The sequence below is a fragment of the Trachypithecus francoisi genome, unplaced genomic scaffold (genome assembly GCF_009764315.1).
Source record: "Trachypithecus francoisi isolate TF-2019V2 unplaced genomic scaffold, Tfra_2.0 Lachesis_group13, whole genome shotgun sequence".
Taxonomy (NCBI): domain Eukaryota; kingdom Metazoa; phylum Chordata; class Mammalia; order Primates; family Cercopithecidae; genus Trachypithecus; species Trachypithecus francoisi.
The window spans coordinates 65,933,349-65,960,878 of NW_022681458.1; the positions used below are offsets into that span (position 1 = coordinate 65,933,349).

General features: G+C 50.3%; 2 protein-coding genes across 5 annotated transcripts; both read right to left on the reverse strand.

Annotated features, from left to right (window-relative positions):
* Window positions 1-16,543: 16,543 nt before the first annotated feature.
* HOXD8 (homeobox D8) lies at window positions 16,544-20,762 on the reverse strand. 4 transcript variants are annotated; one of them, XM_033231052.1, is made up of 2 exons: window positions 19,459-20,762; window positions 16,544-17,927 (listed from the first exon to the last, which is right to left on the reverse strand). In XM_033231052.1, exons 1-2 carry the CDS (start codon window positions 19,865-19,867, stop codon window positions 17,635-17,637), a joined length of 702 nt encoding a protein of 233 aa, XP_033086943.1. In that variant the 5' UTR covers window positions 19,868-20,762; the 3' UTR covers window positions 16,544-17,634. The 4 variants fall into 4 exon arrangements, with proteins under 4 accessions (XP_033086943.1, XP_033086942.1, XP_033086941.1 ...); XM_033231051.1 differs by having other exon boundaries at window positions 16,544-17,930; XM_033231050.1 differs by having other exon boundaries at window positions 18,313-19,528.
* Window positions 20,763-24,317: 3,555 nt separating this feature from the next.
* On the reverse strand, window positions 24,318-27,530 carry HOXD9 (homeobox D9). The gene is made up of 2 exons (XM_033231045.1): window positions 25,637-27,530; window positions 24,318-25,287 (listed from the first exon to the last, which is right to left on the reverse strand). Exons 1-2 carry the CDS (start codon window positions 26,421-26,423, stop codon window positions 25,046-25,048), a joined length of 1,029 nt encoding a protein of 342 aa, XP_033086936.1. The 5' UTR covers window positions 26,424-27,530; the 3' UTR covers window positions 24,318-25,045.

Consider the following 27,530-nt stretch of genomic DNA (forward strand, 5'->3'; position numbering starts at 1 on the left):
CGACTAGACTGCCCAGTCCAGCGGGACCAAAAGACCTGTCTCTGAGCCCAGCCGTAGCTTTTCCAACCGTGAAGGAGGGGGCCCGGTTCCTGCAGCCCTCGCATATTCCAACTCCCATTAAAATAAAATCACCTCCGTTTTGCAGTGAGGGAGGGGCCACAGTTCTTTCAGTGACTCTCCCACCAATACCATTGTCTTAATGAGATGGTCCTCCAGGAGGCTTCACAGGCCTAATCAGAAATGTACCTGTCTTTCGCGGCACAGGCAGCTCAGAAAGATCCAAACATCCAAGCCAAGGACCCCACGAGTCTGTGGCCCCACCCCTCTGCACCCACCCCACTCCACCGTCCTATGCCTCCTTGCAGCACCAGCGCCTCTGGGGCAGAAATTCTCCAGCTACAGTTACAGAGAAGCAGAGGTGAAAAGAAGGTCTGTATCCCTCCTTGCTCAGCCAGTGTCCCAAGCCCACGGCCCACACCGCTGCAAACAGAACGGGGGAGGGGCGGGGAAAGAATGTCCACGTAAAGCTCAGAAGTGGGTAGCTCATCACATCCATGGCTACAGAGGATTGAGTTTTTGTTTTCAGTGAATTTTTTAAAAAACAGAAGGTTGGCCAGGCTAGAACAGGTTAAGAAGGGTTGGGCTGCGGAGGGGATTGCATTGCCTTGGTGTTTACTGCGTTGGTTTGATGCCGCTAATAAGACGGGCTGCTAATTAGCAAGCTCTTAACAGAAGCGAGCGCCTTGGCGGAGCTGCACCTGTGCAGAGCAGGGAAAGGCCGCAAAGGTCCAGGAAGGCTCAAGGAGACAAGGGCGAGACCCCGCGGACCGTTCCCTCAGGCAGGTGTCTGTGAACCAGGCCCCAGAAGAGCTTTCCAGGACCTCGATTTAGCGCCTCCACCTCCCGAAGCGGGCTGACCTTGCAGAGCGAGGCCGGGGACGGAGGGTGGGGTGGGGGTGGGGTGGTGGAGGCAGGGCCTTTCTTCCATCCGCCCACTCCGCTGGCTCGGCCCTTAGCCCACCACTTCCCCGCGATCAGTACCGCCTCTTCGCGATTCGGAAGAAGCGGGAAGGTACTTACAGCGGCGCTCTCTCATGGTCCTGAACCTGTTGCAATGAAAACGGGGATCACTTAACTTCCACAGGATAATAAAGCAGAAACATAAAACACAGAAAAATGACAAGGCCCAGATACCTCACCAATACCCAGACCTCCCTGCTTCAGGTGCCCGCCCCCGGGAACTGCGCAAAGTTCTCCGCGGAGCCGCAGACCCGCAGTCGCTCAAGAGGACAGCCACGTCTCCATCGCCTCCCCCACTCCACGCACCCTTGGGCAAAACCTCACTGGTTACTTCGTCCGAGTCAGGTCGCCCGTAACAGGGTTTTCCCAGTGGGAAAACGAGAAGCGAGGAGAAAATGGGCCTTTGTGTGTTTCCTTGCGCGCAATCGGGCTGGGTGGGTGCAGGTACACTGGGGAGGGGTAGCCGCTCCATCTGCCCCTCACTCCGGCTTCCTATCTCTCCCACCCTGGGAGCAATTCAGCCTCCCATTCCAGCTTCAGGTTGGTTTCAAATTCCTCAGCCCCAACCAGTGACCCCCAAACCTGTCTTCTCCCCAAAGAAGAATCAGGCATGGCTGGGACTTGCCACTTCTACTTCAATTCAAAACAAAGAGCAATTTCCAGGGGGAAAAATGAGGACCCAAATGATAACCAAGGAGGAGGAAAATCAATGGGTTTAAAGGTGAATGGTGATGCTTTAGATTGCTATCCAGCTCTTAGAGTGTGACATCAATTTTTCAGGATTGCTGCTGAGAGCCCAGAAGACAATCTTACTATGCAGCGGTCCTCCCAGAGGCTGGTGTCCAGTTTTAAGTTTTCAGTCTTTCCTGATATTATTATAGGAATGTAATATCAGAAATCTCAGGGACAAAGCATCTTCACCCTCATCCTCTCTTTCTTTCCCCACCCAGAATACCACTGTTTTATTCCACTTCTGAAGGAGATGCTCTTATGGGGAGGAGAGGGGCAGTAAGTCCTTCTTGTGAGGTGAGAGCCCTCAATTCCTAACTGTCCCTATCCAGAAGGGAGGGCATAGGACATCGAGATGCTTATTCTATTTGTTAATTTAGGTTTAGGCTAAAATTAGAATTAACTTCGGTGAGACTTATCACCATCCTAGGCAGAAAAGTCAGGAATAGAGAAATCTCCCACCTCTGAAGTTGTTGTGGAAAAAGTAATAAGTGACTTACTGTTTTTCTTTCCTAGTGGGCAGGGGAGCTGAGAGTAGAACTGTCTCCTTCTTAGCCTGGCGCTGGCTGGAGCCTCTCACGTTCCTATTGCTGCTCCAGGAACCCAGCATCTGCACTTGTATGCTCTTAACCTAATTTATGGTGGGAATTATATTTTGGCTTGTCAACTCTCAAGCCATAAAACAAAGTTTATTGGAATCACGTGCTCGTAAATAGCCACTCAGGTCCCATCTCTACAGAACCATAAATAACCTTTGACTTTAAACTTTTATTCACTAAATAAAGGTTTGCTGCAACTGTTTCCTCAGATTTAAATAGTTCCAAATATCCAAGATGCAAGGGAGGTCATATTCATATCAATACCCCAGCCTTTTCAAATAGCATCTTTTCAGAGAAACTGTTTAAGTTGGGAGATAGTGCTATTTGGATAAGGCTGGTTGGTGGGCATGTCTTATGATTCTTTGACTGCATTCACTGTGAGTACCATTAACCCCTTTATTTCAACAATTTTCTAGTTCTAGATGTGATAGAGAAAGGTCAAAAGCCACTTCTTATTTGCTTATGACAGAAGTTGGAAGTTATTTGAGATTTTGTTCAAGTTTCAATAGAGAAAGGGTGGTTAGGGAGGGGCTCGGTGGGTTTGGGGGTGGAAGTGGCAGTTGGAATTAACACTTGGCTCCCTCGGTATTGTTGTGGATGGGCTTGGAGAAAGTTGAAGGTAGCCACATGCCTAGAGGTTTCTATAATTTGCTTAGATCTGAAAGGGAAGCCTTTGCAAGTGACCAAACTGCTTAAAACAGCAAGACTTGGGGTTTGGTAAAGTGAGAAAGTGGAGAATAGCCTCATTAGAATCTTTGGGAACTAAAACTCCAAAGAAGTAAAACAATAAAACAATAAAACAGCCCTGGTGTGAAGGAGAAAGGGTGTGAGGAAGCAAATGAGACTCTCAAACCTAGGAAGTCAGATGTCCCCACTCCCATGGTGTCTCCAAGCACAGGGATTAAGGCTAAGGAGCTTTGGGGGCTCAAAACTGGGTGGGAGTTTTAGGAGGCCTACCCCCACACCCACACTGCTGCCCCCACCAGGGAGAGAGCCTAACAGAGGAAGAGGGAGCAGTACACTGCCGCTGTCCTGCTGAGAAAGCCAAGGAAACAGCTTGGGCCTGAAGCTGCTTTCTAGGAGAATGTGGCATTCTCTGCTTGGGCGAGGCTGGGGTGGGGGTAAGAGAGAGGGAAAGATGCCCTCAGCTCCCACAAAGGAGCATAAATAAAAAAAGAATTGACCCCCCAGCACCCTTCAATAGCCCACCAGAGTTGCCACCAAACAGTGTAAAAACATGTGTGGTTTTGACTAGTCTGATGAAAATAATGGATGTTCTGTGGAGATTTGTAGAGCACACACACATATGATTTCTAAATCAAATTCAGTTGCAACTGTTCCCATCAGAAAGATCCATGAAACCCATAAAAGAGATCCCTTCATACAAAGATCTCTTTGCATCCCAATTTCCACCCATTCTACATGCATTTCCAAACCCATTTCCTGATTTGACTGTCATTAGCTAGAAAGCAGGGGGTTATTAGCCTGGATTGTAAGGCATCCATTTCTCCTTTTTCTGTTTCATTAGCCATGTAGAAAGATATTTTTCTTTTATGGTTGATGGCATCTTTTTTTTTTTTTTTTTTTTTTTTTTTTTGAGACGGAGTCTCGCTCTGTTGCCCAGGCTGGAGTGCAGTGGCTGGATCTCAGCTCACTGCAAGCTCCGCCTCCCGGGTTTATGCCATTCTCCTGCCTCAGCCTCCCGAGTAGCTGGGACTACAGGCTCCCACCACCTCGCCCGGCTAGTTTTTTGTATTTTTTTTTAGTAGAGACGGGGTTTCACCGTGTTAGCCAGGATAGTCTCGATCTCCTGACCTCGTGATCCACCCATCTCGGCCTCCCAAAGTGCTGGGATTACAGGCTTGAGCCACCACGCCCAGCCCGATGGCATCTGTTTTTAAAAATGGATAAACTCTTCAAAACATAGTTTCTGATTCTGGTTAGCACCAGATGAGCAGCTGTAAAATAATAATAATAATAATAATAATAGTTTGAGGGGTTGAGAAGCGCTATCTTTATTTTCCTGTAACCCCAGCACTTTGGGAGACTGAGGCAGGCAGATCACAAGGTCAGGAGTTTGAGACCAGCCAGACCAACATTGTGAAACCCCATCTCTACTAAAAATACAAAAATTAGCCGAGCGTGGTGGTGCGCCTGAAATCCCAGCTACTCAGGAGGCTGAGGCAGGAGAATCGCTTGAACCCAGGAGGCAGATGTTGCAGTGAGCTGAGATTGCACCACTGCACTCCAGCTTGGGCAACAGAACTAGATTCTGTCAGGAGAGAAGGAAGGAAGGAAGGAAGGAAGGAAGGAAGGAAGGAAGGAAGGAAGGAAGGAAGAAAGGAAGGAGGGAGGGAGGGAGGAGGGAGGGAGGGAGGGAGGGAGGGAGAGAGGGAAGGAAAGAAGGAGAGAGAGATAGAGAGAGAGAAAGAAAGAAAGAAGAGAGAGAGAGAGAGAGAGAAAGAAAGAAAGAAAGAAAGAAAGAAAGAAAGAAAAGAAAGAAAGAAAGAAAAGAAAAGAAAAGAAAGAGGGGGGAGGGGACGGGAGGAGAGGAAGGGAGGGAAGGGGAGAGGAGACCACAGTACATATTAGTTTCCAGGCAATTGTGATGAGCTTTTTATGAGAATGGGGTAAGGAGAAGACAAGATTGAGGAGAAACAGTGTTTGAAACAGTGATGGGTACCTAGTCAGGGCTAGGTAGACATTCTTTGGACAAATGGTGATGAAGCCTGGTGACTGAAACATGCCTGCAACCTTTACTGTGGCCTACACAAAAAGATAAAGTTACATAGCCTACTCTGTATATTTAGACAATAACAGAAAACTAGCTCTGAGTAAAGAAAAGGAGAGACGAAAGGAATATATTGAGGCAGACATCATTTATGTCTTGATCTTAGGAAAGCGAGTCAAAGTGATTTAAGAGAAAGTGTCCACTTTCCCATACTCTTCTCTTGTCTTCTCCTCCCCCTCTTCCTTTTCTCCTCCCCTCCTCCTGGTCTTCTGTAGTTGAAAGAAAGAGTGGAATGGAGAGAGAAGCTGAGTGGTGGGAAAAGCAGAGCTAGCGTGTGCCAGTTTGTTGGGGAGTTTCCCAAGAGCTTGCAATGGTTGTGGTGATAACGGAAGAGGCAGTGGGGAAGGACAAGTTGAGCCTTCTTAAAAATCTGGAAGGAATTAATTTATAGGTAACGTGGGACTGTGGGTACTGTCCTTCCCCATGTGGCTAAAAAGAGCCTAGCAAGCTCCCATGAGATAGGGTGCCTTGTAGGGCTCCTCCAACACCTGGGAGTCAAAGTAGCTCGCAGGAAGGAAGAGAGAGTGAAGGGGTCCCGGGAGGGAGCAGCTCTACTCCAAAAGTAATGAAAGTCACCCCTCTGCCCACCCTAAGGGCCCCTGCTAGGTGGCTCCAGGAAAGAATATTCTCATTTTGGCTCTTAAGAGGCCTTTTGCCTGAAGAGGATGGAGCTTTCCTCTTAAACTCAATGTTTGTACAACCAGAAGAGATAGGTGGGGCTTTGAATACACTCCCTGGCCAGGTGCATGTGGAGAAAGAAGACTGCCCAGGGCTGGTATTTAAGGACATAGTCTGGGGGTATAGCCAGAGAAGGATTGAACAGGGAGTCCCAAGCATGAGAGAAATGTAACTCTAAATTCCTGGCACTATACTCTATCACCAAAACAGAAACATTTCTCTCCCTGCCCACTTCCCCCCGCCCTAGTGGAGTCACTCATTGGAGCTCTGGCTTCAGGACCCAGGGAGGCAGAGGTGACCCCACACAAAGAGGCCAATAGTGAGAGAAGAGACCAAAACAAAAGGGGAGGGGGCTTGGGGCAAGATGTCTGAGAGCAGGGAGGCAAGAAATAAGGTTCCAGTGGTCCCAAGAAGGGCAGAAGAGGCTGAGGTGGCCATCTAAGTACTAGGAGAACCAAGATTTGTTCGAACAGGAGGTGCTGCCCTAGGCTGTCGGTAGAACACTGCCTGACAAGCTTGGTAGCAGAAGAAACTGTATGTTTTGAGAGAAAAATCTGACCCAGGAGGACTTCCTGGTTAAACCAAGCAAAGCAGCTTGGCCAAGAGCTACTAAGGCTCTTATGAAAAAAGTCTGTAGAAGAAGTCATGGACCCAGAACTAAGGGTGAGGACTTATCCCTCAGTTCTCCATTGACCCTTCCAATTCTTTGAAATTCCATACATCTTTTATGAAGAATTATAAAAATACCCTTTCTGGCTACAGCCCCCACACGTATTGGGGGGAAGAGGCTCAGCTGCTGCCCTGGAGCCCAGATCCTGGGGCACAAGCAGTTGAAGGGGTGAGGAGGGTTGGGGGGAGTGGAAGTGGGGCTCCTCAGTTTCCTTGGCTGTTGTTGGTCTTTTGCTTTCCTACCCTGCCCTAGATTTTAAGAGACTAAGGAGGGTCCTTGCCCTGGGGCTATAGGAGAACAGGAGGAACAACCAGCCCAGTGGGTGTGACTGACAGGACAGGGCGGTGATGGAGAAAGTGATTGCAGGAGCTGGATAAAGGGGCCTGCTCTCAGGAAAGACCTGAAACCATCTGTGGGAGCCGAAGATGTGTCTGTGTGAGTGTGAGGCCTCCCCTACCTGACGCCTGCCCACTGAGGAGTTAGGGCCACTTTCTGCCTGGTGTAATGCTGATACATTTAGGTGCCAGACATTCAGACCCAGTGGGCCAGGACCATGTGGCCCACAACAGCAATAGGTTAGGTCCCAGAACTATGTTCTCCTGAGTCTGCTACTTCCTGTGTGTTCAAACCTGTCTTGTCCTCCATAGAATTTAAAAATTTGGTGAGTGAACCAGGGGTCTTTTGCTCTAAAATTCTAGGCCTGATTACTCAGCAAGAGGGGGATAATAAGAAACATGTATGTATTGAATACTTGGTATGTGGCAAACACTGGTTTAAGTACTTAACCGGTGAGTTAAAGTACGTAAAGCAGTTAGAATAGTGCCTGACATATAGTATTGCAAGTAAGTAAAAATTCTCATAGCAACCCTTGATGGTACTCTTATCCCTCCTTTTCAAAGAAATTAACACGTCTAGAGAGTTGCAGTACTCACCTAAGGTCACACAACAGGTAAATGGGACCATGGCAGTCTGAACCCACAACCTACTGTCTTTGAAATCTCCAAGCCAAAAGTAAGCGATCCATGGCCCCTTCCCTAAAATGAAAGTACTCAGCCTATAGGGTGGTGACCTTAAAAAACACAACCCTGGATGGAAGCCTAGGAGCTCTGGGGGATGCCTAGTTGTAGGGGTAGTGGGAACTTGATCTTTGGAGAACAAAGGATCATAAAAGGAGCAGGAGAGATAATTGACCAGTGGTTCTCAACTGCCTTGGGGGGAGGAGTGTTTACAAAATGCAGGTCTCTAGGTACCATATCTGGATATTCTGATTCAGTAGATCTGGGATAGGACCCAGAAACCTGCATTATAAACAGGAGATTTGATGCAAGTCTCCACTGAGAATCCTTACCCTAGAGAAGGCAGTGGGGAGAGGGGGACAAAATACTACATTGCCAAGAGATAACAGAGGATCAGTGGGATTGGGTCAGAGCATTATTTAAGTAAGGTGTCGCTGGCTCTTGAAGCTGGTGCGAGGAGTACCCAGTGGAGCCCACAAAAGGCCTGAAATGCGCGAAGTAGTGGTAGAAGAGTGGTTGGGTGGTGTGGAGTAGACATGCGCATCTGGCTAGTTCTCTCAAGCTGCAGAGCAAATGGGATTTACTCAAGCTCTAAGAGTCTCCAGGGAGTCCCAGGAGTCAGGCCCTGTTCTAAGTGAGCAAGGGCAAGGCCCATCAGCCTGTTGGAGGGGGTACTAAAGGATGTTGTTTTCAAGGCTGTCCATTCTGGGTACCAGGAATCCTGGGCAAGGTAAATGACAGGACCCGCGGCCCAGAGGGAGGGGCTGGTTGGGATCCGTGGATTGGGCCCAGCTTGCCCCACACAGGATTCAACTTGCTGCTCCCAGGAGCGCAGCACAAGGAAATCGCGCCCCCTCCGGGAGAGCGGAGAAACCGAGGTGGCCTGCCAACCCGGAACGGCCCTAGGCTCCCAGGCATCGGAGCTGCCTCCACTGCGGGTCTGGAGAAGGGAACCCGTGGGGGTGTGGGGCGCAGCACCGTCGACCCTTGTTCTAGGCCCCACACACTTTGCGCGCGGAGGTAGAGGCAGTCGGATTGGGAGGAGCGGCCAGCGATCCCTCCGCTCCCGCCCTTCCCGGCCCGCAGCAGCCGGCGAGACGCTTGTCCTACAGCGCCTCCTTCTGGACAAGGCGCCAGACAACCCCGCAGGCCGACCACCAGCCCCGGAAACCTGAGGCTGGGACTTCCTCCAGCGGGCAGAGGTCTCCCGGCACCAGCACAGTGTCCCCTGGGGCGGCTGAAAGGAGCAAGAGGGACCTGAGGCCACCTCTCATCCCCTACCCCCCACCCCAGCACAAACAACAAGCTCGTGGCCCATTAATTAAGCGAACCCAGGCGGGAAAAGCCCTTATTTGTCCGTTTGTTTATTTATTTATTTGACTACTCTTCGCCAAGCTGCTGCCCCCCAGAGCCCTCGAATGTGCTGCGCTGGCATAACAAGATCCGGGAATGGTCGGGCTGAAAGATTGGCCCGAAGTTTGGCGGTTTGAACAGGAGCCAGGAGGAAAGGCCTTTTCCCAAAGCAGTAGCACCAGGCTGAAAAAAAAATCTATACCCTTCCCTGAGGGGCAAATATATGCTATATATATACTGGAAAGAAGAGTGTTTCCTTTGGCCCCTGTCTTGTATTTGCAGCCTATGTCTAGCATACAGATTTAAATTGGGGTGAGGTGATAAGTCATAATGATTGGAAATGTAGCTAAAGGTAGAACTGTTCAGCTATACAGGGAAGGCTGAGATAAAGGCAAGATGAGTAGCGAGCCTTGACGGAGGGAGAATGGAAAGATCGGGTGTATCTTCCTGCTCGAGTCCACTCGTCCCCTCCCCCCCAACCCGTGCTTTGCCGATCGAATCCTCGGGCCGGGCAATTTAACTGCACATGCGCTGGACGCCTGGCGCGCGTGTGTGGCGGGCACTGTGGGGCCCTGAGCTGTGCGGCCGGCGTGCACCGCGCAGTACGGATGAGGCACCGCGCACCGCTTCTATGCCTGGATGCAGAGGAGCTTGGGAACCTCATCTCAAGAAGCAGGAAACATACTTTTCTTTTTCAGTAAAACCTGTATTAAAAGCTTCAACTGTCCTTTCTGATTTGCAAGCCCTATTCCGCTGAACAAGCAGCATCTCCTCGTTGCCAATGAACACTCTGAAGGTTGTTATGTGGATCAGAAATGTCACATACAGGGCACCGCTTTCCTTGAGTCGTTCTTCAAGGCGGGGAAAACCACCCTACATTCAGAGGGCACAACTTCTCCCTCATTCTGCAAAACTATCAAGTCTAAAGGACCAGTCCCTAGAAAGAGGGCATCTGTTCACGCCATTTCCGAAAACGTGACTCTAAATTGAATTTAAGTTGGAATTCTGAGTTTTTGGTGGCTTCTCCCCAGCTTCCGGTGCCCCCGTATACCCTGCCCGGCTGCCTGGCCGCCGCACTGCGGCAAGGCCGTAAATACCTCTAACAGCTGCCTGCCAGCCCAGGGTGAAATACTGTCTTTGTTCGATTTCCCTTGCCTCTCTGGTTCAGAAAACAGAACTCTGGCAAAATGTACTTGTTTGTAGAAACATCTGACGAGAAAATACGCTTTGTTTTCAGCGCTCGTGCTTGGCCACGTTTATAATTTCGAGTTTCGCTCTTTCTCCTGGTCCTCGCAGAGATCTCAAGCCCAGTTCATGGCCTGACCCGTCGTCACCAAGGTCAGGACATGCTACCGGCTCCCTGCTCTACGAGAGAACAGAGGTTTGGGCCAAGGACACCAGGAGTTATACTTCCGGGCTTCTCAGCTCTTACGGTCCCAGCGTTTTAAATTTTCGTTTCATTTTTTTTGTTAGGTTAACAGAAACAATGGGGTTATTTCCGGTAGTGGCAACAGCACGAACTAGTCTCCTTGAGGACTAATGGCCCTAAAGTTTCTGTGATTTGCGGATTATTTCCCTTAGATGCAATCGACCATTTCGTTCTAATAAGAATTAATGCTACCACGGTGCTTACAAAGAACCCCTCAGTCTTCCAAATCTGCCCATGACATCAACCTCTGCTGCGTAATCAGACCTGCACCCAACCCAGGTTTTTAGTCACCCAAGTGCGCTAGGCTACAGAATCCAGGGAAAAGCACTGAAGCTCTGAACATAGAGCTTGGCCATCAGGGCCACACCCCCACCCCCAGCCGGGTACCATCCGACCTAGGGACTCTTCCTGCTCCGGATCTACCCGGCAGGGCCTAGAAGCCACTGTCCAGGTGCCTGCTTTTCAGTGGGGAATATTTTTTACACCGATCAAACAATGACCTCAAAGACCATTGTACCGTCGTAGAGAAATAATTACAAAATACAAACACTCCAAATAAAAAAAGAATCACTCAAGTTTCTTATTTGTAAGTGATCAGAATTAGTAATCCAGGAGAATTTGCAGGCATCAGCTGGCCACAAATTGTGGACCTCCATTTTGAAATGAGCATGATTCCATCATTAATTATGAAAAACACCTTTCCACAAAGATGACATGTTTTGTTCAGAAACGCTTTTATGGCCAACGTTGTTACATTGGAATTTTAAGGGAATAATAAGTTAGGATTTACCACTGGGTGCTTTGGGAACCATACCCTTGCCTTGCGCAGGCCAGTCTCATGCGCAATGCGGCAGATTGTCCAAAGGTTTCATTTCACAATGTTCATGACGGAATAGGCAATAGGATTTGCGAACTGCATCCTCAAGTGCCATTCAAAATCAGAGGGAGAAAACAGCTTTTTTTCTTCTGCAAAGGATTTTCTTTTATGCACATTGTTTCATTTCAGCAGTTTTGAAGTTGAGGGAAGAATGTTACAACGTAATATTTATTAGTAGGCGGAAAAAACACAACCCATCAATACATTTAGAGAGCAAAAAGATCTACTCTTTTCCTACTCTGGCAAATAAGAAACACGATGTTTGAACACAGAGATGTCTTATATTTCTCAAAGATCTATTGGGTTTTTACCAAGACCTGCACCATATATTCTGATACCATTACCTCCCAAAATATGCATTCATTTTGTGATATAAAATAATCCAGATTCACCTGACAGATTATCATATGTGGGAAGAACCTACCTTGAGTTGTTTAAAAATTTCTCTAAGAACTAGAGAAACATTTAAAAATATTTAAAATTACATCTCATACAACAAAAGGCCTAATAAACCATCAACCCTAGAAATTAACCAGCATCAGTCACTAAAGCCTAGATTCAAACACCAAGCACATCCTAGGAACAGAGAATTCACCCCACCCCCACCCAAGCCCCAACCCTCAAAAAACACCTGTTATTCTCCCGGGAACCTCTGGCCACGACCACAGACAAACCACAAAAACCACAGCTCTGTATAAAATGCCTTTAGTGACCCCCAGCAAGTGGAGATGTTCAGTAGTAACCCATCTACACGCTTTCCCAGGGTGGGATTGAGAGGCTCTCCATCTAGACATTGGGATCCTGACGTGGCTACCTATCTCTCAGAATTTCTGGAAGAAATAATACTGCCCCCTTAGACTTCTGAACCCAGCCGGACCCCGCCCCGGGCCGCAGGGGACGCCCTAGGAACCAAGTGATTGGGGGAAGGGGCTTAGACAGCGACCCCCAGTTCCCCGGGAAATGTAGGGGAGCAGCCGGACTGAGCTGATCAAGTGGGTCGGCGCCTCAGGCTTCTTGGTGGCATGCTGGGGCGCGGGGAGGGGGCGACTCTTACCCGAAGGGTGCCGAGCTGCAGGCGGCGGTCGGTCCGGGCGTCTGCTGTAATCCACTAGGCGCTGCCCGGCTGCGCGCGCTCTCGGAGGCAGATACCCGCTCATGTTGTTGAAGAAGCCGCGCCGGAATTGCGCGGCTGCAGTCACCTCGAGCAGGCCGGCTGCTCCTGGCAGGCGGTGTCCGCGCCGGCGGGGGGCTTGGCGCCCAAGGCCCCTTCCAGGCCCTCCCTCGCCGGGCTCCCCACCAGCTCCGGAGTGGCGGCTGTGCGGACCGAGTGAGCGGCGGTGGGCCCAGGCCGGGCGCCGGGCGGGAGCCGAGGCCGCGGCAGACTCCGCAATCCCGCAGCCGGCGACTGGAGCCCACCTCTGCAGAGACAAAGGTTAGAAAAAGAGGGGGTGAGGCTCTGGGAAAGCAGAATGCGGGGGGAAATTCGCCTGGGAAATCAGGAAAAAGGCCGTGAAGGCGAGCGGCGCCTGCACATGACCAGCCGCAGCCAATGACGACCGCAAATAGGTCATAAAAAGGTCTATTACCAAGTTGTAAATTTTCTTCAAACAAAAAGGAATTTACTGCAATTCCTTGCGGATTTTGCACATACAGCTCGCAAGCGCCATGTTTTTTCCTCTCCTGCTTTCTCTCTCCCCGGCCTCCTCTATTCCTTCTCCTACTCCTCTCTCCCCATGCTCTCCTTCCTCCCTCCTCTTTCTTTCTCTGTCCCTCTTCACCTTTCCCTTTTTTCTTCCCTTCGTGTTCTTTCTTCCCTCCCCCGCCTTCTGTTTCTCTCTTTTCTAGGATTTGTGTGTGTGTGTGTCTGTGTGTGTGTGTGTGTGTGTGTGTGTGTGTGTGTGTGTTCTTTTCTGTGGTTTGGCTCAAAACCTCTGCGCAGTTGGCCATTGTGAAGGAGGGAAATGAACTCAATGTACTGCTCACGCTCTGGGGAAGCGATCCCCACAGCAACCTACCCCCATCTCTCACCCTGTGCCATTCACTTGGCTTCTCCTCCTCTCCCCTCAGGAAAAGGCCTGTCCCCAAAGGCAGCCAACCACTTTCGGTTTCCCCTCCTCCCTCTCATCTCCTTGCAAGCCAGTCCCGGTTATCTTGGGAAGAAAATGCGGGCTCTGCAGGCCAAGAAAGTGCGCCCCCCCCCCACACCGCTCCAGCGTAAATTGGGGTCCCTCCCATTCCCGGGAGGTTCTGCAGTAGGATAATCACCAACCAGCTTAAAGGCTGGAAATGGTTTTAGGTACTTGTCAACCTCTCCGAAATACCCGAAATACCCGAAACACCCGTTTGAAAGTCCATCGCCTGATCTTTCTCCACAGAAACATCTTTCTAGACAGGGTTATGGTTCCTGGATCCCTTCTGAAACTCCTTGCTCTACGTCCCCCACTAAGAGCAATTTTCATTTTTATAGAGTTTAATTCTAGTTCTCCCCTCTCCTCTTGCCCCCAAATATTTCCCAATTGAAAAATGTGTTCAAGGCAATACTGAAGAGAAAAGACATTTGTTCAGGAAAAGAGTGACTTCCTCAGATCAACCTAGAAAAAAGAATAATTCCTTTTCCTCAAAGGCCGGCGTCACATTCCCTTTATATTTTTCACAGGAACTGCTCTGGTGAACTCCCGAAAGTAAATGTCCTTGGCTGGCCTCCAGCGTTCCCCTCATGGGCAGAGCCATGCAGCCTTCAGAACCTTCCTGAAAGAGGTAACACCACCCCCCATCCTTTTAAAGACAGACAGTGTCTTTAAACTTCCAATACTATGTTACAAATATTTGCATTGGATATCTGTGTATAAATTCTCTGCTATTAACATCTTCACACCCAGTAAGTACCTAAGTGGATGTGGACTGAAGCAGGAAGCAGCTCAGCACCCTCTGGAGCAGGCCATTTGTTATCCCTTGAAAAAGTTCTGATGACCTTGGATGTTTTTGATTAAAGGACTTTTGCTGCCATCTGTCAGCAAAAGTCATATTCTTTCTAGAAAAAAGCCAGTGGGCCCTAACTTTGCTGGAAGGAACCACAGCAGCAGCCAGGGCCCACTAAAATGTTCTCTCTCCTCCCTTGTCCACCCCCAGATGCCCAAGGATTCAGCAAATACTGGGGAAGCAGAGGACACAAGAAACTTGGATGTGAAATAGCACTTCTTCTGTATTACAGAATAAAACAATATTTTAAATTACACAAGCAGATGGGGCAAGTTTTTGGGCCCTCACAAGCTCAGAAGACTTCACACAGGTATACTGGTATACACATGTGGAATTGAGCAAAGAAGTTGTTTAATTCCAAAGTTTTCTGAGAAATAATCTCAGTAGTCAATTTGCCTCATTATCCTCTCCCCATCTTACCCAGATAAAAGCAGAGCTTTATGACCCTCCTTTTCAACTTGGGGAATGAGGGCTGCAAAGAGACTTTGCACAGAAAAAGCAGCCATATTTGCATTTTCTCCTCTTGTGCCCAGAGGTAAGCGATGTACTGGGCTTTGTGGAACCTCACAAAATGGCATCCTTGAACTGACTTCTCTGAAAACCACCCAGACCCACATCCTCTTTTGTGTGTTTCTGGTCATTGCAAATGGAGAGCCTAAATCACTCAGAAGGCTTGGTTCTTTCATTCAGTGTTAACATTGGAGAGTATTATTTTTCTCTAAATGGTTTACAGACCTCTCTAAGCCAACTGCTGTAGTCCAGGGCTGAAAAGCACCACCCAGGATGGCAAAGCATTCTCTGAAGGTTTATGCAAATTTCTGCAGCAAAAAAATGTTTGCTTGTTGCCTCAACGCTTGGATGTTGAAACATTTGAGCCAATTAGAAGGGCATCTTGTGCGCAAGTCACTGCCAGTCTGTCTGCATGAAACACCATGATGGGGGGTGGGGATGTCTAGTCAGTGTAAGAAAGAAGGTGGCGAATGTGTGTGATGTGTAATTCCCTAAGGTCTTTATTTGAACACAAATCTATGCTCTTTCCCAGCTACAAAAGGAAACATTTACCTACATGTATAATTAACACTCTGGGCATGTAAGCTATGTATACATACAAATTCATATTCTAAAATACACCAGCTATTGCAACAGTCTTTGTCTGTACATGAGGTATGAATTTACCATGGTTTAGGGGGCCAGTGGGGCCAAAAGTTACACTTCAAGACCAGCACAGAATGCTGAAGAAATGACATTTTACCTCCTCTTCCTTCCTTAATTTCCATACCTACCCATACACAGTGCTCCCACCTGACAGTCTTGCCAACATTATTTCAGGGTTCTAAAAGAATTTGGTGAGCATCCTTGAACAGGAGACAGCCAGTTTTGCTAATATACAAAAGAGTCCTGAGTCCCTTAAATCCAGGGCAGCTGGATTTCAGCCAGCACTGGTCTTTGGATGGTTTACACTGGAGGCTGTTCCCCAGCCTCTTGGCCCTTGGCATCCTTACTCTGTACCAGCCGACAGCAGAGTCTTAAGCAGCGCACAGAGCAAAACATTCTCAAATCCACCATAGGCATTTGCAGCTGTCTCTTGGAGTGCAAATATTTAAGTCCTGGGCCACCTGTGATTCTGTGATTTAAAATTATCTTTCCTGGCTCAGGTCGGAGAATGTCACAGCCATCACTTCTTCCCAGCATGGAAAGCCAGGAGGTGCTTTCCTTCTGACCTGGCCAGTGGCAACATTTCTGTGGTCTGTGAAGCCACAGGCAAACAGCCTGACAAAACCCGATGAGGTGACCCTGGGGCAAAACTATAGGATTCCATTTTCTTACCTATGTAATAAAAGCAACTCTGGAAATAAAAACGTATCCCTTTGAAAATAAACACGGTTAGAGAAAGCAGAGAGCTCTTCGATGACTACCTAATAAAGGTGCTTTCCCTTTTTCAGGAATGAATGTTACTTTACTTGAATTTTCCTCTTTTCTCCCACTCCTCTTCCCCCTACTTTCCCCTGTAAAATGGCAGCTGCAGGAGCAGCCTCCAATGGAAAATGGATATCTTGTTAATAACAGATGCCAAACCCCAGCATCAACGCTGGCTCAGTGGAATAAGCTGTGGTGTAACATGGACTCTGTCTGGGTCGTCCCCCACTGGGCCCACAATTTGAGTCCTTTAAGAGGATCAAAGCTCTCAGAGCATCTTAGCAAGATTATTTAGAGCAAGATAGACTAGCCAGTCCTCTCTGGAAAAAGAAGGGGCCCCTGCGGCTTTTTTTTTTTTTTTTTTAACAGCGCAGAATGTGTGTAACCCCACCCCTTTCTTATTAAACAGAAGCCTTGAGTGAGTCCTGAGGCGATTGTTAGTGATTCACGGAAAAGGGGTATTTGCCGCGCTCAAAGACACTAGCTCCAGAAAAAGATTCATTTATTTATTAAAGAGCTAGCAACATTCTGGAGTTGTTTACACTCTGGTTTTTCTGCGTTTTCTCTCAGGGCTTGTTTCAAATAGGTAAGGCTATCGCTTTCCTGAAGAACAGCGGAGGACGTACCAACAGATGTCTGAGATGCGCACAGCAAGCTGGTTTAAAACCAGCGGCGAACAAAACGAAGGCAATACAAATAAATATGGCACCTACTGAAAATAACGGAACACAGCGGCAGCCACCGCATAAAGAATTAGCGATTTCAGGCGATTACAGGCGCGGTTCAAAACGAAAGCAAGTTAAAAAATGAGACGCATTTTACAAGGCGATTTGCCAGAGTTGCCAGATTATTTAATTTGTATGGACTATAGAAAAATAATTGTCAACTTGGACATTGCCTTTAAGCTCTTGTCACTGGCCCAATCTTTTCCTTAAGTTTAAGGAAGCTGCAGAGCTGGACTATACGTTACACTCTTCAGCTAATATGTGCTTTTCGAATATTTAGCCCAGCCTTTTCCCCGAGATACTACATTTAGAAAATACACACAGAAACCTTTTAGGAGTAAACAAAACGCACCCGAACCATTCATTATAAAAGAAGAAAAAAATCCATAAATAATACATTGTAATCAAATAATATAAAGTATTTTGCAGACATAATTTTTTAAACAAATTAATAGACTCCTTTTAATTTACTCACCACAAAGATTAAAATGTTCAAGTGCACTTGTTTAATAAAGCATTTTATGTTCAATTATTAAGTGCTAATCATTAGGAAGTTTACGTTGTTCAGGCAAATCACCAGCTCAGACATTAAAAACCATTATAAAAATATAGCTACAAGGTCAGTATCAAATTGCCCTTCCATAGGACAGCTCAAGGACTGCTTCTACGTGATACTAGAAACTTTTTTAAACACCCAAATCCCTCTCAAAGTGCAGAAGCCTCAAGAGCAGTGACCTGAAGGTAGCTTGAAACACAGGTAAGGTCCTTTCTAACAAAGAAAATAGGTGGTGTCCACAGCATATGGTGATCATTAGTTTTAATAGTCTGTGGTAAAATTTTAAAGGTAGAAGTTAATTTGTCGGGCCTTCTGCTCTGTCTTCCTCCAGCTCTTGGGCTTCCTTTTTCGTTTCCCCGTCCTTTACCTCCTGCCGGGAAACAGGAAATTTGTCCTTGTTGTTTTCCTTTTTCCATTTCATTCTCCTGTTCTGGAACCAGATTTTTACCTGTCTCTCGGTGAGGGCTAGGGCGTGGGAAACCTCGATTCTTCTTTTTCTGGTCAGATAGGGGTTAAAAAGAAATTCCTTTTCCAACTCTAGAGTTTGGAAGCGACTGTAGGTTTGTCTTCCTCTTCGTCTACCAGGAGCTGCTGATTAAAACAAAAAAAAGGGGGGGGGAGGAATAAACGTTTTAAAAATGTTATGGTACCTCTGCATGTTGCTGGAGGTTTGTGGAACGGGGCCTACGGGGTGAAATATACACAGCGCTTTTTAGCTCAAATATATATAGGGTGTGCAAGCAAGAGGGGCAGAGAGAAGGTCTTCACAATTATTCTGTCCCCATCATCTTTACATGGTTTCTACTTAAAAAAAAAAAAAAAGTCTGTATTACTTTATGAATAAGAGCCACTGTGGCTACACAAGAAGGAAAAGGAGGGGGAGAGGCAAGGGGAGTTTTAAAGCCAGACCGTGAGATGAAAGCAGATTTCTCCCCCTCTCCCCTCTTAAAAAAAAAAAAAAATGCATCCCAACCTTGTGGTCTCATCCAGGGAAACATTTGAGAAGGAGACGAGCTCTGATTTAAGTGGTCTGGGTCCTCGCCAATATTACCACTGGACGATTTACAGTCAGGATATTGTACCAGCTCGGCCTCTTGCTGGGTCGTAAAAATCGGCTGTCTCTGTAAGTTATCGTATCCGTAAAACTTCGCGGGCTCCCCGTGACAAGCAATCCCGCCGCAGGGGGGAGGCGGCAGCGGAGGCGGAGGATGCGGAGGAGGGGGGGGGGCGGCCTGGTAGGCAACGGCCGGGCTGCCCCCGCCGGGGTGGAAGTAGTCCTGGCCCGGGCCGCCCCCACCGCCGCACCCCGGCCCGGAGGGCGGCGGGGACGGGTGCGGGTGCGCGTGCGCCTGCGGGAAGCCGACTGCGCTGTTGCCATAGAGCTGCAGGGCTGCTGCGGCGGCGGCGTGACGGCCGCCGACCTCGGGCGCGAAGTGACAGTCGTAGTAAGTGGGATTGATGGCCTCGCCCGCCGCCGCCGCCGCCTTGTACTTGGAGTACAACGGGTTCACGAAGTACGAACTCATTGGGGCGGCAGCGGCGGCGGCCCGGGGCAGGCGGACGGCGCTAAGCAGTCAGGGAGCGAGCCTCGACTCGGCCGCACTGCCGCGGGGGCCTCTGGGGCGGCTGCTCACGCCGCCAGGGCCGCCGGGCTACGTCGCTGCTGCCGCCCGCCCGCGCTCGAGCGTCGCTTCTGAGGCCGGGCAGCCGCGGGCGCTCGGGCTACTGGGCGCTCATGCCCGGCTCTTGCGCCCCAGACTCGGCTTCGCGCCGCCTCCCTCGCGGGTCGCGAGGCCTCGCCCAGCCCCCGGGAGCCGCCGCCCTCCCGGCCTTTCCCGGCGCGCCCCGGCTCGGCCGCAATATAATCGCCGACGCCCCGGGCGACCTGCCCCGCTGCCTCCACTGTTTCCTCTCAAGCACCAAAAGTCCCTGAGCGCACCCGGACAAGAAAAAAGTGCGCCCGGCCCACGAGGACACTCTGGCCTCGGTTTACAAACCCCCGCTCTGGAGGGAAAAGAAAAAAAACCCTCTGTCCGCCGCCACCTCTTACCGCGCCCCCCCCGGTACCCCCTCCCGCCGCTCTCGCCCCCGCCGCCGAGGCTGCCACCCCGGTGCGCACCGACGAGGCATTTTCGCACCACAGCACTGCACGGAGAGGCAACGTGACGGGGGCGAGGAGCCCCGCGGAGGGATCCGCGTGCAGTGCAACCGCTACTCCTGACGGACGGAGCGCCGCGCCCGGCCCGAGATGCCTCCGCCGGCCTTAAAGGGGGCCCATAAAGACGCACTGCCAAGGGCTCCGTGTGCCCCGGGGCCGCGGGAACGCGGGCCGCAGCCGGCAGGGAGGGGCCGCAGCGGAGCCTTAGACTTGGGGGAGGCAAGGAGGCCACTCCCAGGAGGCTGCGGAGCAAATGACTCCCTCCCCAAGCCCCCTGGGGTAGCCCAGCAGAGGTTGCCCAGCAGCTTTTGACACGTGGGTGCAGCCCAGGGAACGTGGACAAGAGGTGTTGAAGGACCGGACCGTGCATTTGAGTTGGGGCATATCGAAGTGGTTTGATTAAAAGCCGCGAGTGTGGCCCCAGATCCTGGCGTTATCAAAGCAAATCAAAGCCCTTCTTTTCCAGCCAAGTGAGCCCTGTGGAAATGAGATGTACATTTACCCTTGACGTACCGCAAGCCTGGCCGAGGCTCTCAGGTTAATTGATATTTAATGGAAATCATGTCCATGAATATAGTTTCCATCATTTCACCCTTGATAGACGTCAGCAATGGGCGCAGGGGGAGGCTGAAGAATGCAGGAGGGGGCATTAGGCTTGCTGAGAGTAAATAGAAGAGCGGACAAACATTCTGAGGCGGGAAAAAGGGCTCGCGCTGGGGAGGGTGACATTTCCTCGGGCAGGACGCGGCTCCCGGGTCTCGGCTCCGGCGCGCAGCGAACCAGGGCCGGCTGCGGTTCCCGGAGGAGCGCGGGGGGCAGAGGCCAGCGAGATACCCCCAGGAGCCTCCCGGCCGGCGTTCAGATCGCGCCGGTTCCAGGCAGCTGCAGGCGGCCCATCTTCTGCTAATGATCCTAGTTCCTCCGCCAAGCCTGTGAAATTACTGCCGAGAGAGCCGCAGGCCTCAAAGTTACGAATTTTTCCCAAAGCAGAGAAAGAGAAGGCTCAGGCTAGTTTGTGAGCAGAGATGAAGAAAAGTAGCCCGATTCATGTGGCCCAGTCGAGTGTGAATCGACAAAATATTCCTGATTTTAGCAGCTCTCTCCAAAGCTGCCTGGCTTTACCCTACCTACCAACCGCCTTCCCACACACTTCCCTTCCCTCTCTGCTCCCGTTTCAATGTCCAATAAATGCAATGGTTCTCTGTTGTGTGTGTGTTTTCCCCTCTCCTGCTCGGCCTTTTTCGTGGGTTCTTTGGGTGACTGAGCCACGTTTCCTTCGGGATAGGTACAATATCGTGAGGGTGCCAGGTCCACAGCCTTGGAAACAGACCTCCAAGGCGCCCCTGTTCAAGCTAAACGCACCACGCCTGCTTTCCACACCAAATGCAAATTTCCGAAAGCCCCAGACGGCCTCAGAGATGCCGCAGGCTGGCGAGTGATTTCAGGTACCCCTCGCTCCTTGTGGATTGGCCCAGCCTGCGAGCGCGATCCTGACTTGTGTCCAGGTGAACTGAAATATCATTTTTACAAATGGAGAAAATGAGATCGAGATAGACGGACATAGCAAGGTGATAATGTCTGACTCAATTATTTCTACTGGGAATGACTGAAAGGTAAAGGAATCGTTAATGAACCTGGGAGATGATAAAGGCGTGCTTTATTTAATTTTTAAATTAGTAAGGAGTGCAGACTTGGGGTGGTGGAGATCAAGGGTCTTTTTTGTTTGTTTGTTTGTTTGTTTTTGTGGGTTTTTTTTCTGCTGGTTATTGCCAAGTGTAATGACTTTTTTAAATACGAAGGCGAACAAATTGATTCTGACAGTTAAGGATTTGTCCTTCAATATTGCAAATGCCCAATTAAAAGATTATTATTGTCAATAAAGCCTTGGAGCTACCTTTGTAATTGTGCCCCTTTTTTCAGTTTGGCGTGTGTATGTCTCTGTGTGTGTGTGTGTGTGTGCGCGCGCGCGCGCACACATGTTTGAACCCTGGATAAATGAGTGGATTTTGGAATGGAATGGGGGAAAAAATGAAAGAGCCCGGATCTCAACAATACCAGGTATCTTCTAGAACTGTGTGATTCCTCAGGGGAATAAAAGAAAAATGAACACTAGAAAATTCATTTATAGGCATTCAGGCCAAATTTAGAAAACGTTACAACACATTTCCTCTTGGTACAAAACAGTTTTTAACATTTATTTAAGCATTTCGTTTATAATATGAGTAGAAAAAGAGCGCGATTAACTTGGTAAGCAAAGATCTATGCCTTTTACAGATTTCTGTTTTGATATAACACATTCATTTATCATAATGTTTTATAATTTCAGCTGTGCCATACTCCAAATTTTCTGAAGCCCTGACCAAGCCAAAATTTTATGCCCAGCAAACACTGCCGGAAAACTTAATAGTATACCTTGTTTGTTTTTGGTTAAATTTATCCTAACTTAGGATTAAAAATAAGATTGTAAATATTTTTAATCAAAACCTTTCTCCGCAGCAATTCCAGCTTTACGAGATCAGAAAGTGGAGCAACAGCGCTCTCTAGTGGCCAAATGCCACCTCCAGTCCGCTGAATTTAACTTCCTTTTATTCATCTCAAACCAATTCTAATCTCGTTCTTTAGTTTGGGGCTTGGACTGCTGACACTAATAATGCTTCATTCCTGTGATTGTCAACAACTCAAAAGCAGCAAGCAGGAGCTCCTGCATGCCTAGAATATTCTATCAGTGCTCCCAACAGCTTCCAGTAGTGTCTTTTCCAAAAGCTTCCAGCCCTTCTTTTGCCAGACACCAAAAGTCCCCATGCTGTAACCGCCCAGCTGTGCCTTTTAAAACAATTATAGCGACAGGCTACATTTAACAAAACCTACAACTTTCTAAATATCAACTGCCAGGAGGCTTTTTCTTTTCCAGAGGAACCAGACACTTTGGAAACCAAGAAATTACAGAAGTCAAGTATTGTTATGTTTTTTGTTTTTCTCTTACAGCTGTTGCTTTTAGGATTAAATCATGAATATTTGCTATTTTAACACTGTAATGCTTTGGGCCCACTTAGGTAGCAATTTTGGGGAATCGAAGCCAAATCAAAAGCTTTTTGTTGGATCTCTGCGTGGCTGTCTGGAAAGTCCCTTTGGGCTTGGGTTCGTTTGAATTTCTATGGACAGTAAAAGGGATTTTAAAAATATTTATCAAGTCATTGAACTAAGCATTCCACTAGAATTTTTTTTAAAGCAATGACTATTCAATTGGCTTAAGTGTTTCCTGTTAGATTATTCTTTTTACTCATCTTCAAAACTGCTTTTCTCCAGTTTAGATGTAACAATTGTATTTTTTAGTAAGTGAATACACATAAATTCAAACAATATTTTGCTTCAAAGTTTGGAGTGGAGGGTCAGAAATTCTTGTGAATAGGCATCTAACTTCATCTTTTCCCACTAACCACACTTCTGGGAGACTCTCAACTGGGTAAATGACCTAAGCTCAGTAACCGCCCTACCCCCAGATAACAGGCCAATAGTTTTGTTTATTTCTAAAGAACCAGCTAAACCGTGGTCATAGTCAAAATATTATAAAATGCCATCGCCTTAGGCTACTTCCAATACCTAGTTCATTTCAAAAATCAGAAATTCATTCACCTCTTCCTTCCTACCTCTTTCATGTTTATTTCCTAGGTGCTCACACCTCACCTGGGGGCTCCTATGCCCCTGCCTTCTTGGTCCAACGCAGTCTTGTTTATACTTTATTGTCTAGATTTTAAGACCTAGTTTTGTCTGCATTTTTCCTTTCCTCCCACAAACACAAACATCAAAATGAGATGGTTTCAAAGCAAAGCGCCGGGCCTGTCGTAAACTCATTACCTCCAGACGTCTGGCTGGCTAGATGGCTTTATGACACCTTGGCTCTTCCTGTTTTCAAAGAGCCCTAGGTACCGAGCTGGCCACAGGGGCAGGGGTACACAGCACCTTCTGCCGGATCTGAGCCTTCCTTGGCTTTCCCTCCCAGCCCCCTCTGCTTTTTCTTCGAGTCTCCTCTTTCATTGGGATCCCCCAAGATCTCTGCCACTGCCCCCACCTTCCACCCAGCTCAGGCCACCTGGTGGTGGTGCCTCTTCGGCCTGCAAAGGCTGTGCTCACCCGAACCCTCACTTACAATGACCTTCATTTTAGCCCTGAATGTAGCCCTCAGAGGGCCAAGCTGGGGGCTAAACATACACAGAAGCTGGGTGGGGGGAAGGAGGCGGTTAAATGGAGGTGGCTGGGGAGGAAAGCCTTGACCATTTTGATCGCTAAGGTCACTTTGGGGCTTTGGTGGGAGGGGCAGAAGCTTACAGACTGACCGGCTGGGACCTCCCAGCGCCAGTTAGCCCCGCCGAGCTCGGACAGTTGCTCCAGAGTGCAGAGTTAGCCTTTCCCTTGTTTGGAGAGGGGTTTGGCATCTGGGGCTCCAAGAGCCCAAGGAAGGTTAGAGTGCTGTGTACCCAAGCCCTAGCCTGAAAGTGCCTCGCTTCTGGGGCCTGCTGGCTCCTCTGGGCGCTGCTGCAAAGCTAATACTGGGCCCAAGCACAGAGTTTGTGGAGGAGCTTGAACCAGGTTTGGGAAGGCGCCAATGTCCCCCGCAGGGTCTGTGCTGCCGCATCTGCCTGCACAAAGGGATGTGAGGCAGAGAAGGCAGAGACACATCAGAGAGATCTGTCAGGTGGAAAGACCCTGAATTTTTAACAGTGTCTCCCTCCCAGGGGTAAAGGAGAAATATCCCGAGTGTGAAATTTTGCAGAGACAGAGAAAGCAGGCACACAACGTTTAGGGCCAGCGTCTGGGCTCCATTTGATCAGGTCAGCATTTATTAGTAGGAAGCAGTAACATTTACAACTGGTCCTCGGGCAGGAACCGGGACGGCCACCATCCGCGGCCGCCCACGCGAGCCCAGCCTTCGGGGGAGAGAGTAGCGCGTCCAATGCACTGAGGACAAACCCCAACCCGCCCAAGGCCCTGGGCTCCTCTCTAGGCCTCATTGGAGATCTCCGCCGAGGTCCCATGGGCTCCCTGAGGAAAGGGGGCTTTCGCAACTGGTGGGCAACCCGGCCGGGCTTCAGCGTGGGCTAGCAGCCGGCGTGTCCGCACTGCTGTCGCTCGGCCTTCATTCTTGGAATTGGGGCGCATTTGGCCCCTGTTTGGGCAGCGCTGGGGGTGAGGGGACTAAACTACAGCACTTTTCAGAAACATGGGGGACATTTACACAAGAGAGGGCTCCCCAAGCCAGCGTGCACTCACAAAATATAGCATTTCTTAAGGAACCAATGGAGCAGGAAAGGGAGTGGGATAGGGCGAAACCCCAAAGCCACTTGGTTTTTCCAACACAAAAACGAGCAAATACAGAGTCCCCCAAATACCTCACAGAGACCAACCACACAGTCACTTCTATCTAAAAAAGAAAAAAAAAATGTCCAAGTCGCTGGAGAGTTTCTGGAAATCAAGCACCAAGCACCCACAAAGGAAAAAAACAACAACAAAAACCGCTGCCCTTGAGCGCTCCCGCCAGCACCGCGCCGAGTCAGTCTCCTTTGGGGCATTTCTCCTTGCTCATCTTTTTCATTTTCATCCTACGGTTCTGAAACCAGATTTTGACCTGTCTCTCTGTTAGGTTGAGAATCCTGGCCACCTCGTAACGCCGGTCCCGGGTGAGGTACATGTTGAAGAGGAATTCTTTCTCCAGCTCAAGCGTCTGGTATTTGGTGTAGGGACAGCGCTTTTTCCGGGTGGAGCGAGCGTGGATCCAGTTCGCTGCGGGGTTGTCTACAAAAGAGGGGGGTTTGGAGACGGGTAGAGATGGGCGGAGGGGAGGCAGGGAGAAATGACAGGGTGGGGAAGAGAGGTCGTTAAATTAATTTCACCAAGGATGGTCGCTTTTCACAACTTGGGGGGAATTATCATAAAAAGCCTTAATGCCAGCGCTCTGTTTACCGTACAAACCGAGCGCCCAGGGTAGGTGGTTATGGGAAGCTCTTTTTATGGATGCATGTTGCTCGCCTAGGCTTGGGTAGGCGTCTAGACGTTTTTATAGGTTAGTAAAACTATCAGTTTTGCACATTCGAGCCTTACAGGTTTCAGCAATAAATCAGGGGGCAATTTCTTTTGCACTTACTTGGGTCAAGTTGCTGTTGCTGCGGCTGCGAATGCTGCTTCTCCTCCTCCTTCAGCGGACAGCCCGGACTCGGGTGGTCGCTGCAAGCTGAGGGCTCCGACGAGCCGCCTGTCCCAGTCGCGGCCCCAATCCCTGCCCCAGGCCCGGTTCCCCCCGTCGCCGCTGCCGCCTTGTCCCGCAGGAACGAGTTGCAAGAGAATTCGGGGCCGCTGCTCCCCTGGGACTCCCGGGCCGCGGAGCACTCAGTCCGTTTGGAGGAGGAGGAGGATAAGGAAGTGGAGGAGGAGGTGGTGGAGGCGGCCGTGGCGGGGGCCGGGGCTGCTCGGGTTTCAGGCTTAATCCCGTAGTGGCGCCCGTTGGCTGGGCCGCTGGGGCCAGGGCTGGGACCGGGGCCCGGGCCGCCGCCTCCACCACCACTGCCACTGCCCGCACCGCCCGGGAAGCCGGGCAGCGGCTCCATCCAGGAGCGCACGTAGCGGCCGGGCTCTGAGGCAGAGGCGGCCAGGGGCGGCGGGGGAACGTACGGGTGGTAAAGGCCGCTCATCGCCGCCGCCGCCGAGGGCTGGGCAGGCACCGCGGACCACGAGGCAGAGAACACGGCCGATTTGGGGGCAAAACTACACGAGGCGAACTCGGCGGCGGCAGCGGCCGGGCTATCAGCCACACCTGCAGGCCGGCCCTGCGCGCCTGGCCCCGGCGGCCCGAAGCGCGCCGCGAACACCTCGTCGCCCTCATGGCCTATAAGCGAGTCCACGTAGTAGTTGCTGAGGGTGCCACTGGAAGACATTTTGAGGCGCCCCGCGCTCCCACCCAAGGTTACACTGTCCGCCTCCGAGCCGCTCCCCGCCGGCGCCGGAGCAGCCGACTAGTTCGCAGGCTGCAGCCTCCACCATTGGTCGCGCGGCCCACGTGATCATATTTACCAATACCGGGAGTAAATCAGTCCGCTAAACTGGGGGCTGCTGTGATTTAAAAAAAAAAAAATCATCAACATAAGCGCCGCAATTAGAGCCCACAGGCCCGGTCCATGTGCCCGGCTCGGCCCGGCCCGGCCCGTCCTGGCCCGCCCAGGTGCTGCCAGGACCACAGACGCGACCGCAGCCGGGGGAGGCGCTGGGGACTATTTGTTCGCTTCTTCTTGCAGCCCTCGGTCTGGCAGTCCGGCCCCGGCGCTGACTCTCCAGCTTCCGAGCCTGGGCGGCGTATCCCGGGCACAGGGAGCGGCTGGGGGCGCGCCAGGCCGGTGTCGCCCGAGGCAGGCGGGCCCTCGGGGGCGGCCCCTGGCGCCCGAGGGGAGCTGTTCTCCACTTGCCTCTCTTCCTACCCACACCCATCCCTCCCCACACACATGCTTGCTCACAGCTTGTCGTGTTGTTTAAAACAGGTGGAAGACCTCTGTAATGATATTATGCCTTTCAATAAAAATTTTATGAGGTGTATTTGATTATAGATTAATGTGTCCCTAATAAAACGGACGGATGGAGCAGCTCGGAGGGCCCCCCTCCCCTGCCACACTCACACACGCCCGCGCGGCCACACACACCCCGACGTGAGGCTGGACACACGCCGCGGCCCGAGGACCGAGCCAGGGTGGCCCGGCGCGGCGGCAGAGGACACAGAGGGGCTTCTGCCGGCCCTCGGAAGGGCGGGCGGCCGGGAGAGTTGGCGCAGCACGCAGTGGCGGCCAGGGTGCCTCATCTTCTCCGGTGCTGCTGGAAAGGCCCTGGAAGAGAACACGCCACAGGGCAGAACCCAAATGCTAGAGCAGCCTGCTCCCGCCCGCGTCCCCAGCCCTGCCTCAGTGAGTCTCCCTGGGCAGGGCCGCTTCGCGTGATTCGCACTTAGAGGCCTCGGAGTAGACTCCCAAAATGTCTAAAAAATTCGGCCGAATGGC

Bases quoted from the DNA above. Each gene is read 5' to 3' on its own strand.
- HOXD8 (XM_033231049.1), bottom strand. From the start codon at position 18,865: ATGAGTTCGTACTTCGTGAACCCGTTGTACTCCAAGTACAAGGCGGCG. The intron at 17,931-18,312 runs GTTGGGATGCAT...TGTTTTAATCAG, and splicing joins TCCCTGGATGAGACCACAAG to CAGCTCCTGGTAGACGAAGA.
- HOXD9 (XM_033231045.1), bottom strand. From the start codon at position 26,423: ATGTCTTCCAGTGGCACCCTCAGCAACTACTACGTGGACTCGCTTATA. The intron at 25,288-25,636 runs GTAAGTGCAAAA...CCTCTTTTGTAG, and splicing joins GCAACAGCAACTTGACCCAA to ACAACCCCGCAGCGAACTGG.